This window comes from Pagrus major, chromosome 15 (assembly GCF_040436345.1).
Source record: "Pagrus major chromosome 15, Pma_NU_1.0".
Taxonomy (NCBI): Eukaryota; Metazoa; Chordata; class Actinopteri; order Spariformes; family Sparidae; genus Pagrus; species Pagrus major.
This window is the reverse complement of record NC_133229.1, coordinates 17,104,532-17,124,105: the sequence shown is the minus strand read 5'-3', so window position 1 is coordinate 17,124,105 and position 19,574 is coordinate 17,104,532. Positions and strand designations below refer to the sequence as shown.

The 19,574-nt window shown below is 40.5% G+C and overlaps 3 protein-coding genes across 4 annotated transcripts in view; 1 reads left to right on the top strand and 2 right to left on the bottom strand.

The window, feature by feature from the left end:
* The window catches only part of ttc7a (tetratricopeptide repeat domain 7A), a 54,844-nt gene extending 47,180 nt beyond the window's left edge, over window positions 1-7,664 (bottom strand). Inside the window, exons 1-4 of the mRNA XM_073482658.1 lie at window positions 7,472-7,664; window positions 4,344-4,507; window positions 4,041-4,209; window positions 455-585 (exon numbers count right to left, since the gene is read on the bottom strand). Of these exons, the coding sequence (XP_073338759.1) occupies window positions 455-585; window positions 4,041-4,209; window positions 4,344-4,507; window positions 7,472-7,601 (594 nt within the window). The 5' untranslated portion in view covers window positions 7,602-7,664. The remainder of the gene's footprint in view (window positions 1-454; window positions 586-4,040; window positions 4,210-4,343; window positions 4,508-7,471) is intronic.
* A 1,661-nt stretch (window positions 7,665-9,325) lies between these two features.
* Window positions 9,326-13,817, top strand: mcfd2 (multiple coagulation factor deficiency 2, ER cargo receptor complex subunit). Of its 2 annotated transcripts, none has more exons than XM_073481781.1 (4): window positions 9,326-9,420; window positions 10,533-10,721; window positions 10,870-11,029; window positions 12,617-13,817. In XM_073481781.1, the coding sequence occupies exons 2-4, from the start codon at window positions 10,537-10,539 to the stop codon at window positions 12,746-12,748; spliced, it is 477 nt and encodes a 158-aa protein (XP_073337882.1). In that variant the 5' UTR covers window positions 9,326-9,420; window positions 10,533-10,536; the 3' UTR covers window positions 12,749-13,817. The 2 variants fall into 2 exon arrangements, with proteins under 2 accessions (XP_073337882.1, XP_073337883.1); XM_073481782.1 differs by having other exon boundaries at window positions 9,337-9,420; window positions 10,536-10,721.
* A 2,572-nt stretch (window positions 13,818-16,389) lies between these two features.
* On the bottom strand, window positions 16,390-19,354 carry prop1 (PROP paired-like homeobox 1). Its single transcript, XM_073481297.1, has 3 exons — window positions 19,255-19,354; window positions 17,601-17,830; window positions 16,390-16,761 (listed from the first exon to the last, which is right to left on the bottom strand). Exons 1-3 carry the CDS (start codon window positions 19,346-19,348, stop codon window positions 16,390-16,392), a joined length of 696 nt encoding a protein of 231 aa, XP_073337398.1. The 5' UTR covers window positions 19,349-19,354.
* Window positions 19,355-19,574: the final 220 nt, after the last annotated feature.

The following is a 19,574-nucleotide window of genomic DNA, read 5'->3' as shown; positions in this document are numbered from 1 at the left end:
GAATCTTAATCTGAAAAGTAACCAGCAACTATAGCTGGCGTAAATGAAGTAGAAATATGAAATTGCATATAATGTTGCAAATGGAAATACAAGTAAAATACCTTCAATATACTTTAAATGTACTTTAACCCACTGACAGATACAGAAAGATTGAAAATGATTAAATACAGAATATTTGTGTCAGAAAATGTTACAGAACTGAAATAAAAATTAAACTGAAACAAACGGGGCTGCAAACCAGCCAACAGGAATGATAACAAAAAATAACGAAGGATAAATTGGAGGAAGGAAAGAAACTGAAAATTTCCTCTGAAGGTAAAATGTCCTTAAGTCATGCAGACACACCGATACAACAATACATTTCTACTTTCAGTGTTGGTGACACTACACACACACTCACTCATGACAACCTGCACACGTATCATGCATACTCTACACGTATACACAAACACACCTTGTCAAGCTCCTGCAGGTAGGACAGAGCAGCGTCACAGGCCCTGAGGAAACAGGACAGACTCTCCTCCTCTCGCTCTGACAGACGCACACGAGACACTGAAGAAACTGTCTGGTGGTCCAGAGACAGACCTGAAACACAACCAGAGACACCATATGTATAGACTTGACCGTTATCCAAACTAGTTGGTGAATTATGGTTTACCAATTCTGCCGTCCGTGTTAGGAGGAAATACAGAGCAGGCAGGTAATGCAGTGAACACATTACATACTGAAAATCATATGTACAGTATAATTTACAATATATCAAAAAAGGGGGAAAAGATTCAACTAATTGTAGTCGATTAAAGCCTCTAAAATGAATAACATGTATTCATGGCTCTATAAAAACAGAACCTAATTTGTTCTAAATGTCTTTGATGCATTCTCCCCATTTCCTCATATAGTCTCGTTCAGATGGAAGCGCCGAACAGAGAGGAAGAAGTGAGCAGATGCCAAGTCTGACGTCCGTTAGCTGACTTATTGGTACAAATAAGCAGTGAGCAGGAACATTTCTAGACTGCAGGAGGCCTGTGACGGACAGCAGCCTCAAAACCAGACGCCAGCCCTAATCAAATAAGCAGACAGCTGCCGATGGACAAGACATCATCATCCAAATATTCACATCTGACTTCATTCTCATAATAATATGCAATATGTACACAGGAAGCCATGGGAAGGAGCTATTCTACCCCCCAAGGGACTCTGTCTGTTCTCTCATGAAGAATGTGAGAGTCAATCATAATAATCCACTGTAAATATCATGTATTGTGCTTCAAAATAATCAAAGGAAATCAAAATTTAATTCTCCTCAGTTTCATGAGCATGAGGTCATGTATGAGCATCAGGAAACAGGGAGGGTAATGATGATGGTTATGAGTGTAACAAGATTACAGTGCAATGTTCTGTGGATGTGACCTTTAATAACGCTGATATTTAATGTGTCAAAACAGACAAAATACTTCAAGACTGTATCTGACTGGAAAAAACACATATTTTTAAAGTGACCACAAATGAATGTGCTATAAAAAAAATGGCATCTTTGGACTTCTGACAGCTTGTACGTGTGTGTGACTGTGAGTAACAGTAAATGCTTCCTTGACATATGACTCACAATCATCGGGTTTTTAAAACAGCATCTGTGTAGGAATCTGCCAGTGGCAATAAAGCTGTTCCCTGGAGGGGTTTGAGTCGTTGCTTTACTCTGAATCTACTCCTTTCTGTTTAGGTTGGACCTCAGAATTCTTAAGATTTTGAATCAGAACCAAATGTAATGACTGATCAAAAATCATAGCATGAAGAATATGTTTTATAAAAGATTCAAACTAATATGGTGGGACTTCTGTCTGTGGTCAACATTAAAACCATACTTAGCATGCAACTAAATGAAAAAAAACACATTTTGTACATTTATAATACATTTTCATAAAAAAAATGTTTGTTCTGAGTGACGGAGTGGATATATTAATCTTGACAGACAAGGTTATATACGAAAAACGTACCAAAAAATTGGAAAACAATGAAATTAAAACACTCTTTACACCCTCAACTAATACATGTCCTCCCAGTGATGTTACCTAACCTAATATTTTCATACAGAAATAGATTGGTGTGACAGGGTGGAACATTAAACTTATCAACCCTCATAAATCATGCTATTTTGAACAAAATGTGTTTTTTAATTCTTATTTTATTAACTCATTTCCCATGAACAGGGAGATCTATTCAATATTTGAGTGTTACCTGACTGAAATGCACAAAATGGCCAGAAAGTACAGAAGAAAATGACTGAATTGAACTGAATGACTTGAATTTTAATTTCATTTTTTAATTTTATTCTACTTAATGCTAATAAGTACACTGCCTAATTTTTCACTTGAGGACCCAAACTGAACAGTTTGGACTTACTCACATGTTATTACTTTGGTGAACTTCAGTAGAGGAAGCTCAAGAGAAAACCTTTCACATCACCAGCATCCTCCACAAGACTCGAAAAAAAAAACTTCCCAAAAGCTTACTGACATAATTATCTGTCCGATCAAGCTGATGTTTTCCAGCCGTGTCACATTCATCTTCACAGATTGGATTTCATCAGCCTGCCCACCTCCCTTCCACTTCCACTTCAAAACCCCGTACAAGGTCATTGTGATTTTAGGGGCTGTAATAACTTCTCACAAAGGGATTAGGAATGTGATCATCAAAGGAAATGTGTACAGAGAGCTGCTCAGTGGTGTTTTTATGGTTCTCGGGGCTGCCTAAGCTCACTTAAGGCCCAGGCTGATAGGTAGGAGATCTGCTGTACATGTGCAGCAATACAGTGGATGTCCAAAAACTCTGCAATCCTAGTGGCAGGTAACATAACATTCATTTGGAGTCATGTTTCCAGACATCTGAAAAGTGATTAATTCAATATTTAGCTCTGTTTTTGATTTCCACCAACTCCTGAGGGAAATGTCTGTCTCTTTAGCCGCTAAATGCTCCACTATATTTATTCACCAGGTAGATTCTACCTGTGTCCTTCTGCTGTTGGCTGCTGAGCAGGTAGTGTGCAGTCCATTTATCAAAGGTCTTAAGTGAAAACAGCTGCCTGAGTCACCTCTGTGACAACACTAATGAGAGCGGTCAAACTGCACAAGTAAGGCTGCAGGCGGTTAAACTAAAAACAATGAGCTGACAGATACTACGAAGCTCCACAGCTGAAAGGAACTGCAAAGCTGGATGGTAAATATCTTTGGGTACTCATGTGATCCATCTTTAGCATAAAAATACTGATTACAGCAGCTTTACAGGAAAATTAGAAAATGTTATCATAGTTTTAACCATCAATATGCTATATAAACCACTTCATCAAGAAGCAAAGTGCACCTGAAATGTTGACTGTAACAGAAAAACACATTGTGTGTGCGCAATTTCAATACTGTGGGTTAGAGCTGCAACGAGTGGTGTTTGGTTTTTGGACTGTTAGTTGGACAAAAGAAGCAATTTGAAGACGCCGCTTCTTTCACTACTTTTTAACATTCCGTGTACTGATTGATTAATCGATTCGTCGTTAAAACAATCAGCAGATTAAAAGATAATGAAAATGTGAATTAGTCGCAGCCCCACTGTGAGTCAGACGGCACCAGGAGGTCGATCTGTAAACAGTTACAGTCGGAGTAATCATTTCCCATTCCTTCCAAAGAAGTTTGGCTCATCTGGTGGTTTGTTTACAATCTAAAAGATCATCTCAGTGCTCGTGTTTTGTGCCCTGTCTGACTTGTTATGATGGAAAAAGACTATGAAAATACAACCATAGCCCTATTCACGTGGGACTAGTATTACCAAGGGATCTCATGTAATAGAAATCACTACCCCATGTTTGTGTTACATGCGGTGCATTTGCATGGCATAAGCAAAGACTCTATTTTACCCATATTTAGTGAGAGTATCTCCTGGATATGATGTCAAGGCTCCATGTAACGTCAACATTTCAGAGGTGACCTGTCTCCTCATAAACAGCTACATGACTAATGTATGTCCCTTTTAGTATTTCCAGAGGTGTCAGTTACCTTTAATGACAAAAGCCTCAGCCAGCAGGCGGAGGTGGTAGGTCGGCTGGTCATCCCTGGTCAGCTCCTCGAGTCCCACCCTGGCACACATTCCCTGGGCGTCCCGGTAGCGACCCTGCACATAGTGCACCTTGCCCATCATCAGCAGAGCCTCGTTCAAATACCTGGGCTGGAGGACAAGAGGAAACGGCAATAACTGAAGCAGCAAAAATGAAGAGATTTGTATCAAAAACTTCCTGTGATCTGTGCCATATAGGATTCTACAGCTATAGCTTGACCTGAAGGAACCCAGATGATACTGACTGTGAGATAGCCCCGGCTGAGGATGGTGTTGAGGTGGCTTTTGGCCCGGCTCAGTTTAGGCTGAGTCTTGTCGATCAAAGGTGTGGAGCTCCGTAACAGGTCCATGTTTTCCTGCAGACACTCCTCTAACAGCGCCTCGGCCATCATCAGTGTCCCGTAGTCGTCTAAAGGGGGCGGGAGTGAAAAGTCAAAAACACAAGAGTGAAGTGAGTTTGTTGGAGCAGGTCTGGGCTCAGGGTCGCAGGTCATTTGTTTCTGTAGCCAAAGCAAACCTCAGTCATTCCATTAAAAACAGCATTTCCCACCAGCTCAGGGAGAGGAGTTCAACTATGCAACAGTCCTGAAGTCTATTTAGAAGCTACAGTTTCCATTTCCCTCATACTTCCTTTAAATAGATTTAACAGTGTTCTCACATGATAAGCACTGCACGTCTACCTCCACTGAATCAAGATACTAAAGTTTATTTAAACAGTAAACCAACGCTGGTCTGACCTGGCCCTCGGTGTCCAGTAGTTGAGGTTTTCTGTACACACGCACTCGATTAAAGTCTTCCTGTTTAGCTTTGGCATTCTGCGTGTGTGTGTTCTGACGCCAACTGTGTGAGCCGTGTTTATGTCCCAATACACTCGACGTATTTGCCAGTTAGCTTTATCAGCACAGCCAAGGCTAAAGCTATCAGGGACGGGAAGGTGAGGCATAAACAGCAGGACGTGTCTCAGCCCAGAACTACAGCGGGAGCCATTTAATGATTTCACACAAGTTACTAAGTACTGCAAAAGTAACATATTCTTGTTCCAGTGGAAGAAGATTACTAAACTGATTTAACTTGAGCTCAATTTTTCTAAAACATTGTTTCATCTGTGATTCTCTCTGTCTCTCATCTGTTTTCCAGGAGTCAATTTTTGAAGCATCGTTATTTGTCAACATCCTTTTCAGTTGGTAACTTCCCAGTTTACACAAACCACAGCTGAACCACAGTTAAAGTACCCTGGAGGTACTCATACGCCCATTTTCTGCTACTTTCTATGCATTCACTACATTTCAAATGCAAATATTTTCCTATTTTTAACTCTAATGCATCTACTTGATAACTTTGATAAGTAACTACTAATTCAGATCAATAATGCAAATATATAATTAACATAAAAATTATGATGTAAAATTACTTTTACCAGCTGTAGCAATAAAAAAAAATATATAAATCTGCAATAGATCATTCAGCTTCATGTGTAATTTCACTTTTTGTACAGTACGTATATTTTGTTTCTGATACTTTTGTACCTTTACTTGAAGGTGCAAAATGAAATGTAAGGATTGGCCACCTTTTGAATTCATACTCAAAACAAATGGGGGGCAGCATATTGCAAATGTTTTATGAGAAGGAAGATGCACTCAACACATTTGTTAGACCTCCAGGACACACAGAATAGCCTGTTTTTTTTTTTTTTTACTGAGGCTGGAAATAGTGGATACAGTCGATAAAATAACCACAAAGTATTTTAACTGCAGAATGTAATCCCCCTTCCTGATTGTTAAAACCCTCCAAATTCCCAGAGAAACACAATACTTCAGCATCTGACCCCAGTACACTAAATTGTATTTTCTGCTGTGATTTGGTATATTTGCCACCACTGTATTTGGGTTTCCCCCTGTGGGAATAGTGAACAGTGGTGCACAGTATCAGCTTTTGACTGACAAAGAATTAGACTATCCAGTCTTTGTCAAAGTAAAAACACCTTGAACTACAAGAGACCTCCGAATGAAGAGTACACAACCGGTGGCAGCTCTTTACACTTGAACAGCAGTGTGGATTTTACAGCAAAGTTTAATTCCTCATTACCTGCACTGAAGTTCCTCTGTCTCTAATCTAAAACTCCTGGTGCACCATGCCTCCCATGCGCACCTAATTTCAGATCAGCTAATGTGACCCATGCATGCGCACAGTGATACCACATTGATTTAACACTTCAGTGCATGTGCAGGCGGGGAGAAACTGCTGCTCCGCACTATCAGCTACTTATGCAGCGGACACGCAGACGAGTCACCTGAACCCATATTTACTCTGCCGAGGTGAGAGGTGGAGGCAGGTGCATTAGTGACCTACCAGAGAAATGCTTTATGAGGCACAGAACGATAAGTGTGTTTGCATTTCTTTGGGCACATGGTGTGGAATGATCGGTGGAAAATCTGGTTTTGCATGAGATATGGCAGCTCTATCCTGTGTGAGAGGGCTTAACAATATAGAGGGTCATACAATTCCTTTGATCGTGTACACACTCTTTCATTGTGTATACTCTAAACTTCCAGGGAGTGATCTTTTATTGTTGGAGGCATCCGGCAACTCCTCTCTGACCCCTGGTCTGACCCACTGGGACACATTAAAGCTGCTCATCATTTTTTATTATTTGTGGAATAACTTTGCTGAGGGAACCTTTAAGTGTAGTAACTCACTCTTTCTTGCTGGGAGAGCAAAGTCCAACTTGTGTACAGTTCAACCTATACACTGCAAAGAATATCCCTCCTTGACAAAAAACTTCAGATTCAGAGACTTAAAGGGGCACTATGGAGTTTTGGAGAAACAATCAAAACCCAGATTTTTAATATTTACAATAAAAATGAGGTCATAAAACAAACTTGTAAACAAGCTGTTGCGGAGGAAAATAAGGTCCCCAGAGCACTGTTTTGAGCTAGAAAGGTGGCAGGGTCCGCCAAATATAAACAAAGTAAAACAGTATGAAACTGTGTTGCCCTTTAAGGTCATGAAAACAAAGAGTTTGTTTATTTGAGTTTGTTTAGGCATAAAAAGAAGAATATTTCTCTTCTGATTAAAATGTCTTCCCCAAAACTACACAGTGCACCTTAAAAATAATATCATATACATATTTTTTTTTACTAATCAGTTGACCATGCAAACAAATGGACATGAAGGATTTCCCCTTAAACTAATCTGGAAACAACTTCCTGAAACGTCCCTTTAAAACAAGTGGAATTGAAACATCCAGATTCAACCTGTTTGCAGAACGACTTTTTTTCCACCGGTCATTTTTTACAGCGTGCAGTAAAAACAGGCAGGAAACAACAGGAGATACCTCAACTCCCAAACCCTCCAGGTGTTCACCACCACTCACCGTCCTCGTGGAACCGCGCAGCGTTCATCTGGTCGATGATCGCCGGCATCTTGTCCCACTGACACTCGGCCCGGTAGCGCTCCATCTCCGCTTCCAGCCGGACTTGGGTGAAGGAAACCCGGGATGCCATCGTCACTCTGTCCCGGTGGTGACTGTACTCCCCGGACACGATGGGAGTAACTGCGGACTGGAAGGAGAAATAAATGTGTAATCTTTGAGTGCGGAGGGGTGGGGTGTGTGGCTCTTACAGTAACACGGGCACTAAAGGTGATCCAAGACGGAATCCAGAGCGCAGACATAAATACATGGCATTTAATTGACATTTTCCAAGCAGGAATTCACTGTTAGGGTGTTCTTGTCATTACATCAATTTGTAATGTGATCTATGTGGTAGGCCTGAATCTTCATCCTACAAGAAAAACTACAAAATCAGGCAGCAAACTTTTCCAACCTCTTTTTTTTCCCTCTTTCCTGTCATCTTGCAGCCCTTTACAATGCATAGAATATATTACAGTGCCTACTATGCATATATTGTCTTGTCTACCACTTAAAAAATGCATTAGTGACACCTGACAGTAAAAGTGTTTTTCTTGAAATGAGTGTGGCATTTTCAGAGGGCTTGATCTGTAGCTGCTAGAAGTAAAAGAAAGGCTGTCCTGCTCCAAACAGCCACGTCCTTAATCTTTCTCGTTAACACTCTAACTGGATCAGGTAGGGCTTAACAGACAGCAATGCAAAGAAAGCTGCAGCAAAGAGTGCAGCCCAGAAGAGGCGGGGTGCATGCATATAAGGTGCTGTTTTCTTATGTTAATACTGGTCATTTCATTAATGACTTTCCTGGAAAAAAAATCAATCCGTAATTGCTTGGCTTGCTCCCTGATCTGTGTTCAGCAGCATTGGCAGCCTGACGCTGGCTCAGTTACAAAATAATACATCTGTCAGCTATTGCACTGTGACATGGGATCGACCTGTATGCAGCACAAGGTTGCACAAACCAATGAAGGCACTTGACAGAGAAAATCAAAAAAATGTTCTTGAGGGAAGAGGGAAAAATTGACATGAATCAGATGAACAACAGGGACAACAACAAAGCGTGTAAACACAGGGGGAGACAAGGGTCACTCACTGTCTACTGGAGGGTTTTTACTATATCAGCTACTTTATGACATTTAAAAAACCTCAAGCCTCCTGAACAGAGCTTTAGCAGCGTCATTTTCTCTCTGGAAACTTGACATTTGCTTGACACAAATCGACGCTTCTCCTCCGACTCAGTAAACTCCACCACACAGACAGGCAGCGTGTTTCTGTGGATTTGACAGCTGAGCGGCTGCTCCAACCACGCCCCCTGATGACGTCACGAAAGAGTCGCCTCAGCGCCTTTTTTTTCTTTGTCAAGATAGGTAACGCCTTGAAGTACTTTGTCTCCCTGAAAGTGCCTGTAGTGCTCACAAATTAGGCTACAACGTGAGCGTTTAATTTAAAATAACCTGAGCCTTAGCTTGCGTCAGTAATAGCTTATTTTGTCACAAGACTTAGCAACAATATGCTCTTTTGCCCGGCGGCCAGCAACGCTACGAAACAGGAAGTATGAGTTTGTGACCTACTGAAAGGCATTTCTATGTTTTTTTAGCCGTCTCATTATTTTTGACATTATTTTAGAACATAAGCGGAATAAAATTAAATTGTAATTCAGTCGTGGACAACTAAAAGTACAAGTCTAGTCTGTCTAGCAAAGTTTTGGTGAATACGTGAGTTGGCGCAGTGAGTTCTCTCGCTTCAGTTGTATACTCTCCGATGGTTTTAACCAATCACAATGAGCTGTCGTGTCCAAGCGGGGCTACGGCGAGTCACTTGGTCCGAAATAGCCGTGACTGAGCATTTGTTTCCAGCGAACTAAGAAAACAACATAACTGTTCACGGAGTCAAGTGACGATACAAATTATATTCAAGTAAGTATGAAAACAACTCTTCAAGTATTGTATCATTTAACGCCATGAATGGCTCGTGCATTAAACATTTATAGCATTTAAACGCTGAAACGTTAGTGACATGAAGCTTCATGCTAGCCAATCTTATTACACAGCCTGTTAGCTAACGTCAATGTCTCCGTTATAAGTGGTCTTTTACTGTAAGGTTACTGTAGATATGTGACCTCACAGTACCTGCAGTATGTTGCTCCGCTTTGACATTTTCTCAGCAATTTAATATCGCTGCTCAGCTCATTGTTTTTCTATGTTCGTATATGTATTCACCCCTTAACAACGTTTACACACCTGCATGGCTTTGTGTATCCAACGTTAACATACAGCTATTTGATTTACAAGAGTGACTTTACTGATTTGTGTCTCCTCTGTTGGCAGCTGTGGTAGAAAGCCAGCTCTCTACTACAGCTGTTTTAGCTTTATTAAGACCTTAAAGGGGCATTGTGTCGTTTTGGAGAAGAACTTCAAACTCTGAATTGTAATATTTACAATATCTATGAGGGGATATTACAAACTCAGAAATATCTGTTTTTTCCATAAGTGAATAAACAAGCTGTTCTCAGAGGAAAATAAGGTTACCAGAACACTGTTTGAAGCTAGAAAGGTGGCAGGGTCCGCCACATATAAACACAGTAAAACAGTATGACATATGTCTGTTGTGTTTATTCAGTCATGAAAACAAAGACAGCTTGTTTATTTATTTTTTAGGCATTGAAAACAGTCAATGAAGATCTTTCTCTTCTGATTACAATTTCTTCCCCAAAACTGCATAATGCACTTTCAATAGGAGAAACAGCAAGATGAACTCCCTAATATTATTATTCTTTAAATGGGGTTTATTGAGTTTCAGCACTGGGATATATGAATGAAAAATGAGAGGGAAAACTGAATTACAGAATATTGAAAAGTAGAAACAAATATGCCAGTTTGATTTATAGAAATAGGGTACCTAATATGTGATATCAGCCAAAGATTAAAGTATAAGTATAGTAGTAGTAAAAGTATAAAGAACACAAGTTTTTAATTTAACTTGCTGTCTTCCTTTCTGTCATTTTTCCTGTCTGTGTGTATGTGTCCAGCAGAATGAGGAGAGGCAGGTGTAGTGTACAGTGGGGGGGTCTGCTCCTCCTCCTGTCCTCCTCTCTGCTCTGCGTTGACTCTCAGGTGGATCTACAAGGGCAGCAGCCACCGCCTGTCATAGAAAGTGCAGCTCACGTAACCGGCCACGGTCACGGTCGCCTAGACAAAAACATGGTCCAGGACAAAGAGTGAGTGATATCTCCTTCTCTGCCACCACAGTATGCATGATTCACCGGTTATTTGCACAGAACTGTGGTGAACTTTGGACACAGTCAGCAGCACAATCACACACTCTGTGTAAATGACTGTGTGTGACATGTTTTTTTTTTGTTCCAGCCACATCATGGAGCATTTAGAGGGAGTGATAGACAAACCAGAGAACGACATGTCACCGCAGGAGCTTCAGCTGCACTATTTCAAGATGCATGATTACGATGGCAACAACCTGCTGGATGGGCTGGAGCTTGCCACAGCTATCACACATGTACACAGAGAGGTAGGTATATACAGTATGTGAGTGTGTATATCTGTTTTTGTCCTCTTAGATGTGAACATATTGCCTGATAACTTGAATAAAAGTAATTATTTGTCACCGATAGTAAGGATGTAGTATGGAAGGCATGTGTATTACTAGCCTTTCATACTATTTAGTAAAGGAAACACTTTTAAACTGTCATACTTTTTCTGTCACAAATTAATTGCTTTAAATACCCTGGAATACACGTTTTAGTGGTTACATTTATTCTTTAAAACCCCCCAGTTACCCCCCTATCAATACTTTTGCTTTTAGAGGCAATCAATCCCCATAACCCTGTTTGCACCATGGTTGGTCATAGTAAAAGTTTAATGTTTTTCTAAAAGCATTTCAAGGTTGATTTCTTTCATTTTCTCTTTTTTATTAGACATTGCTTCTCTTATTTACCATGTGTGGTACGGCCCAAGTTAACATCATGAGTCAGTTACTTCATGACAGCAGTAACTCATTATATGAACAGTGGCCCTTTTAAGCTAAAGTCAACTGAAGAGGACACTCTAAAGCATTTCATTCGTGTGCAGTAGGGGCCTTGCTTTTAGACCATTTCCTTTAAGCAGCACTTTGATGAATGATTTGATGGAAACTGTCGCACACCTGGTGAACGATATTGTCCTCATCACAGCCCATCAGAAAGTAGTCTGTGGATTCACATACTTGTTCTCAATTCGTACATGTTTGATTCAGGCACACTATCTGTCTCTGTTATTGTCAGATCAATACACAAAGCCACAAAGCCTCACCACCTAATAGGGTGTCACAACTCTCCAAATCCCAGATTCGATTTGACTTTGAATTTTAAGGTTCAATTCAACTATTGATTTTAGCATTTTATTTACCAGCACTGACAGTTATACCAATTATATAACCACCATATCTTTATGGAATGTACCACACTAAGGCCATATGGTCAAATTTAAATGATTTATTTAAGTGTAATAACATTATTTCACCACACAACTGGGGAAACAACAGGGCTTGTGTTTCCTCACCTGCAAAACTTACAGTTGTTGCCGTTTGGGTGTGTGTAGAAGCACACCAATCTCAATGGTTTAGAACTGAAATTGTGACACCCCAACTACCTTGTTACAAAATAAGTGGGAGGAAAAAAAGGGTGATAGAGGAGATTTCAAAACTGAAGAGAAGAGAGAGGAAAACTGAACAGCAACCAAATTAGCTCTACTCTGTATTTCATTGTGGTTACCTACTACTTAAAAAAATACACATTAATTAACACATAAATATCAAATGTTTAATCTGACGGTACTGTGTGCTGAGGCAGATGTGTCACTTGGGGACAGCAGGTCATGGACCAGCTGTGTGTTCTGGCTAGCCCCTCTGGAACTTGCACAAAGATGCAAGTGGGAGTGTGAGAAACTTCAATACTCAGAAGTCAAAGATTACATATCATGTTTTTCAGCCCGTGATGTGCACTCTGTGATGTGACACGGTTTTTACATCGTGTGTTAGTTCCTAATGAATAGTATCTGTTGTTGTCTCACATGCATAATACATCTACATGAATGTTTTATGATCTTGTGTCTTTCTCAGGAGAGAGGAGAGAACGGCCAGCCAATGAGAGAGGAGGACCTTATTAGTCTCATTGATGATGTTCTGAGGGACGATGACAAAAACAATGACGGTTATATCGATTACGCAGAGTTCGCCAAATCACTGGAGTAAGATGTCACCTGAACACTGACATCATTCATGTCCACAACAACAACAACAAGGAATCTGCAGAGAAGAGAAGTCAAACTGAGACGCTGCCACCACGCTGTCCAACACGCACCGTTTAATCTTTCCTTTCTCTCTCGCAGCTTATGATACTTCTTTTCTTTTTTCACGTAATGTAATTTGCTGCAGAAAATCTGGTTTTGACAGTGATTTGATAATCAAAAAAAAAAGAGGAAATTCCCTTTTTTTCATTTGACTCTTGCAGTCATTTCTGCATCTTCTGCTTCTATAGGTTCCTTGAAATAATTTCATTTGTAAAGGGTCAGTTCACCCAAAATCTCTATCAAACAAATTTTTTTTTCACTTAACCCCTCATGGTATCCAGGCATAGATATATTTTTTTAAATTCTGTTTGGAGAAGTTGAGAGATATCTGTGTAGTACATCTACTAACGAAAACTGTCCACATGGAGATCTGTGGACCACCTGGAGCGACCTGGACATTATTTCATGTCATTCTTTTAATGCCTTAAGCATCACAAAAAAAAATCCTTCTATTGGTAGGGCAGCAGAAATCTCAGTGGCATTAATCTCAAAACCTTGGCAATTTAGACTATCTGCCAGTTTTGGGGAATGGACAAAATGTGTTTTGCGATTTTGGTAGTTTTGGGTGAGTTGGCCCTTTAAACGTGAAGTACAGTCAACAGTGTGGGTTCTTCTTTTAGTGGTGCTACCTTTAATTCTTTGTGGTAGCCCAATAGCATTTCAACAGAATGTCATCACTAAACATGGACTACCATTTCAAAAGTGTTTCACTGTGTGCAGTGTGCGCGCTGCTGTGTGATACTCAGCATTTTGGACCAAATGATTCCTTCTGTGAATCCATCTCATTTGCTGTTTGTGACGAGACAAATGGGTCGTTCTCATCACATTGGAAGGTTGCCTTGACTTGCTCAGATGTTCGGTATATAGCCTGATGTAGGGCTGGGCGATTAATTGAATTTCAATTTCGATTTCGATTTTGGCTTCCCTCGATCATGAAAACAAGATAATCGTAATAAAACGATCATTCTGCCGCACGCCGTGTCTTGTGTGGTAAATGCAGCGAACCCTTCCATCTCCACCTGTGCACTCCGCTCCGCCCCGCCCCCGCCTGAACAGTTTCGCTTTCAGCCACGCCGGTGCGTGTTTGGAAAAAATGTGTAGAAGAAGACGGTAGAAGATGGCAGAAAGGAGCCTTTGGTCGGGAAGAAAGATAAAGCGAATTCTGTGGTGTGGAAACACTTCGGTTTCGAGGAGTCTGACTCGGAACAAACGAAGATATTGTGCAAGATAGGCACATCCACCCGGCTCCCGCAGGCATGAAGAAATAACGGATGCCGTCACATACATGATGCCAAAGACATGAGCCCTATCAACACCGTTAGCGAGCCGGGGTTCAATTAACTGATTAACACATTGAACAAGCGGTAGTAAGTGTTACCATCACGTCACCATTTCAGCAGAATTGCGCTGCCTGCCCTTTATGACGAATGTCGCGGAAAAGTTGCAAGAGAAGTGTCAACAGCATTATATTTTGCCACCACAACGGACCTATGGTTTTTTATTTTTACATTACATATTATTTAATTCATTTTATTAAAATATTTTTCTTATTTATTTGCATTTTTCAGTTCAAACTTATCGTGTTCAAAGAAATACCAGAGTTAAAAGTTCAATAAATGCTTGTTCTCAAATCAATGAATAATCGTCTTTAATAATCGTGATTACAATATCAATCAAAATAATCGTGATTATGATTTTTGCCATAATCGAGCAGCCCTAGCCTGATGTCATGTGTGTAGAGAGGTTTATTTTGAAGGGAAACCGGCAGTTACAGGCCGGACGACCCAACACTGAATGTCACCAGCAGAGACTCCGTGCAGCATCGTGGCACGTCAGCGCCACACGTTTCTTCCTGATGTTGTATTTGCTGTTGTTTTCATGAAGATTTATATGAGCCAATCACCATCATCTTCACTGTAGTGTCGGCCAGCAGATACTCGACATCAGTCTAACGTCATGGAGTGAATGTAAAGCAGCACCAGGCTGCTTATTCTTTATCACTGGATAGACTCAAAGCACACTGGTTGATGCTGCTGCAGCTGCAGGTGTTGATAAGCTGACTTCTCTTTGTGTGTTTCCAGTGGAGCTGTTGTTATAAACCATTGAACACAACATGTTCGCTTCAAATCATTAGCTGCCTTTAAAACAGATATGGATCAAACATCTGTGTGTGTGTTTTTTGAATCCATCTGTGATTCTTTCTGAAGTATGATTTCATATTGATGAATTCTATATTTTTGCCATCAGTATTGATTCTTCAATCAATTCAGGTTGTTGAATGAAAATATTTAAAAAATCTGAAAGCATAACAGATGCAACTGTGTTGTCTCTGGAATGTAAAATATTAAAGATGTTAATCTACACATGTTGACTTGTGATGTGTGTGTTTTTTAAACTAAACTGAGGCATGGAGTCCGACCACATTATAGGGCATTGCAACAAAAATCTTTATTTGATTGATGTACTGAAAAGAGCAGGGGCCCAGGGAGTCAAGCAAGAAAAAAAATCTAGTTATACATTTAAGAAATGTTTTCTTTCTTATCTACTCACCCCTATGCTGGTCAAAAGTTGGGTGAGAAAAGTTGGGTGAGGTTTGAGCAAAACAACTTCCTAAACAACTGAAGTAGATGGGGTAGAAACAACTTAAGAAAAAAACAAACATAAAATGGCTCCACACAGCTTGATCTTAGTCTCCGGAAGCCCCAAAAACATTATTTACACCCTTTTAAGACAAAATCTTGCAGCTGCTCAGCTAAAAGTGATACTGTGCACTCATCTGAAGTGTGTGCACAAGCTAGACCGTACGTTCAGCATGTAAATAACATCTTTTCAAATCGATTTGATATCTCTGGGCTTCTGGAGACTTGGAATACGCCAGACAAACTGTATGGAGCCATTTTACTACTTTCTGTCGGTATGGGGGTGAGTAGATAATGACTGAATTTTTGGGTGAACTTTGTCTGAACCATACAAAAAAGAAAAATGTGTGTGTGTTTCAACTAATTAGTAGGTCCACTGACCTCTAAGACCCATCCACAGTGCTCTTAGTATGAATATTAGCAGTGGATGTGAAGGAGAATGATACTAAAGACAATCAAGTATATTTTAATACATGTATATTATGTGTAATTGATGCAGTAATAATTGAAACGCCTGTGGTTGTAGATCTCCCTTTGTAAACCCACGAAAAACGGAACATGAGAGTGTCGAAAAGAGCTGTTGAAAATGTCAAAATCTGCATAAATCCTATCAGTGGTGAGGTTACACAAAGACTGAGAGAAAAGAGGCGCTTTTATGAACACTGAAGTGCAGATTCAAAACAGAAAACTGTGTGGGACACTCAGCACTCGATGTTCCTACAGTGTGTATGACACCGAAGTTACTTTTACAGCCAACATTAAGGCGAGAACGTGTACTCGTAATGTAAATGTGTGTCTGCATGTGTAGTAACAGTGTGGTAGATAAAAAAAGAGCACGATCACCCACTTTTCAAAATCATTTTAATGTAGTATCTGATCTTTTTAAACAGGCCTGTGTTACTTCTTAGCTCCAGTGAGAGGCCGGGTCCAGAGGCTGCATGGAGGCCAGAGAGAACATGGGGGAGGTGAGGTTGCTCCTCAGAGGGCTGTACCAGTCTTCATGCTGCCGCTGGGTGGCCGGTGGAGGTGGGACGCTGGGGCAGGGGCACTGGCTGACCGGGCCCGGGTGGCGGGAGAACGCCCCGGATGGCAGCATGGGGGAGAGGCGAGGGATGTGAGCCAGGGGCTGGGTGTAGTACTGTCGAGCCATGCTGGACGGCTGGACGTGCACGCCTCCCAGCAGCGCCCTGTGGCCTGGCATCACACCTACTGGGTGAAATTTCTGTGAGGCACGCTCCTGCTTCCGCTGTTTGGCTCTTCTGTTCTGAAACCAAACCTGCTGAGACAAGGACAGATGAGGGACAAGTAGACAAGACACAAGCCATAACAAGCACACCTGATGATATGATGTTATATAGTGTGGCCTCACAAAAAGGGTGACATTTAAGCTGTATTTTGTTTTGAACTGGACAGCAACAATAAAGATGTTTTTTATCCTTTTTTATCTTGCCTCAACACTTGTCATTAAACAGTTGTTGCTATTTGTGACATCATCATTGTGCGCATGGTTGAAATCCAACTAGACAGTTTGGCATTTGTACAAGGAAATCGAACTGGCTGATGAATTGAACCCTTAATATGTTTTTTTTTAAAGTAATTATAAATTGTCCAACTACTACAGACATTGTATTTTTAATAAAGCCAGTGATGGAATGTAACAAAGTACATTCACTCAAGTACTTTACTCAACTACAGTTTCACAGTAGTTGTGCTTTACTTGAGTATTTCCATTTTTTTAGCTATACCTCCACTTCACTACATTTTGGAGGCAAATATTGTACTTTTTTACTCTATTCAATAACTTAAGTCACTTTTTACTTTGCAGATGCATGCTGTATCAGAGCCAAAGCAGCCCATTTTTTAGATTATTTTATTGGCAATCGATTACAAATTACACACTGATTCATTCAGAATCCTGAATATCGGAATATTGGTTATGGGCATCTATTATAATGCAATCAATGCAAAACACACACACACACACACACACATCTTTCTATTCCAAAAATATGACATTAAGTTATCCACAAACTAACTGAGTCTGATCGATCGTAAAGTCACAGCTGCACATCATGACTGTCAGACAGTAGGATTGTACTTCGAAGGCTGTCCCACCTGTATGCGAGCCTCATTGAGCTTGGTGATACGGGCCAGCTCCTCTCTGTAGTAGATATCAGGGTATTGGTTTTGCCCAAAGGCCACTTCCAGCTGTTCCAGCTGCTTGTGGCTGAAGGTGGTGCGGTGGCGTCTCCTGGCTGGGGAGGGGTAACCTCTGCTCCGCCTGCCAAAGCTGACAGGCATGGAGGTCTCACACAATGAACCTTTCCTCGCCGACTCTCCTATATCTGTTTTCAGGAGGAAGAAAACGAGTGTGAGGCTGAAAGGACTTCAACAATTCTCCAGCTCCTGTTTCTTGGCTTCCTCGGCATGATACAGAAAAGTGGCCTGAACTTGTAAAGGAGCATTTCACCGATGAGTGTGTGAAAAAGGAGGGATTACACTGACTTTATGGTTCCCAGTGCCGTGAGGCAACCTGAGAGCCACAGAGCTTTAGCTGCCAAAGACAAGCTCGTGAGAAAAAGATACCAGAAACTGGGGGATTTGACCAAGATTATTAGCACAATCACTAACACAGTGACTAATCTGACAAATTGGTGGAGTGAGTTGACCTTGTTTGTTCACATCATGGCAGTTAGAGAGCAGACAGAGGAGGCTGATTTGGTGATGGTAATAAAACTGTCATCTATTTTTTTCCTAACCCTGGTTAAATAATTCATACTATTTCATAAAAATCATTACACATACTGTCCACTATTTACTAGCTTAGCATGCATCTTAGTAGCATATTGCCTCTTTAATATACATTACAAAGCACTCATTGATGCCTCATTCTGCATGACCAGATTCTACAACTGCTAGGCCATTAACTAAAAGTCTTACCTTGATTACCTCCTAATTACTGCTCACTGATAGTTGTTAAGAAAGTTGTTGTGTTATTAACCCACACAGGTTAGAATGGGGAACATATTCTGTGTTAGAAAGACTTCGTTTAGAGTGAATTGTACACTTTAAACACAACTCAGTGGCCTAGCAGTTGTAAAATATTCTCATGCAGAATAAGGCATCAAAAAGTGATTTATAATGACTCATAAAGAGCAACTACTTAATGGTTAATATGTACTCTAATCTAAAGTGTTACCAATCATTTTCGAAATTACTTATATTGATTTATTTTAAACTTAATGGATTGCAGAGTACAAAACTTTACAAAGCTGTGAATACTGTTCAAAAAAGGAATCAAAGGAAACATCTTGTACATAGACCAATATATGATTCCATCAGGAAGCACTTTGTATAGGGCATAAAATGAAGTTCAAAGCAGCCAAGAGAGAACATTTTGTGCTGGTATTCAGTGTAAAAACTGACATCATTGAATTTAACAATTTTGATGTTAAAGAAATTCCACGTTTTTAAGTCTGACACTATTCATCTAAAATCTTCGCTAACAACTTTTAGACCATCGTGCAACACTGTAACGGGTAACTCTATACTGGTACAATGATAGGAGACCAACACAGCATTAAGGTGACTGAATCATCAATTAATAAAAAATATGACTGAAAACGTGCACAAGTCATAAACATTGTATTGCATGTGTCTCTGTTTCTGTGGTTGTAAATGAAACTTCATCACAGGTACATTAAATGTCTGACTGATGGAGAGATAATAACAAGCAGACTAATATGAAGCTCATATCTTCTGGACTCACCTGCAGTGGAGCTCACAGTAGCCATATCAGAGTAAACCTCTGTACAGTCCTGGTGGCTCCTCGCTGCGTCTCCTGCTACCTTCAGCTGGGCCATCACTGCAGCTCTGCTCTCTGACGGGACGATCTGAACCCTCTGATCCCCCCCACACACAACTGACCTTATAGCCTCATGTCGTGCCCATGTCCCACCCACCTGGTCTACCTTTACCTGTGTGAGTGTCCTGGAAGCACAGCGCAGTGGTTACTGGGACAGTACAGTTCTGAGGGTCTTATACACTGTTGTCTTTATGTTATGTTGATATTAGGTTACTGTCTCGTAC

Excerpts from the sequence above, each read along its gene's own strand:
- prop1 (XM_073481297.1), bottom strand. The coding sequence starts at position 19,348 with ATGGCCCAGCTGAAGGTAGCAGGAGACGCAGCGAGGAGCCACCAGGAC. Across the intron at positions 17,831-19,254 it reads TACTGTGAGCTCCACTGCAG|ATATAGGAGAGTCGGCGAGG; the intron begins GTGAGTCCAGAA and ends TCCTGAAAACAG. Across the intron at positions 16,762-17,600 it reads TCAATGAGGCTCGCATACAG|GTTTGGTTTCAGAACAGAAG; the intron begins GTGGGACAGCCT and ends TTGTCTCAGCAG.
- mcfd2 (XM_073481781.1), top strand. The coding sequence starts at position 10,537 with ATGAGGAGAGGCAGGTGTAGTGTACAGTGGGGGGGTCTGCTCCTCCTC. Across the intron at positions 10,722-10,869 it reads AACATGGTCCAGGACAAAGA|CCACATCATGGAGCATTTAG; the intron begins GTGAGTGATATC and ends TTTTTGTTCCAG. Across the intron at positions 11,030-12,616 it reads TCACACATGTACACAGAGAG|GAGAGAGGAGAGAACGGCCA; the intron begins GTAGGTATATAC and ends TGTCTTTCTCAG.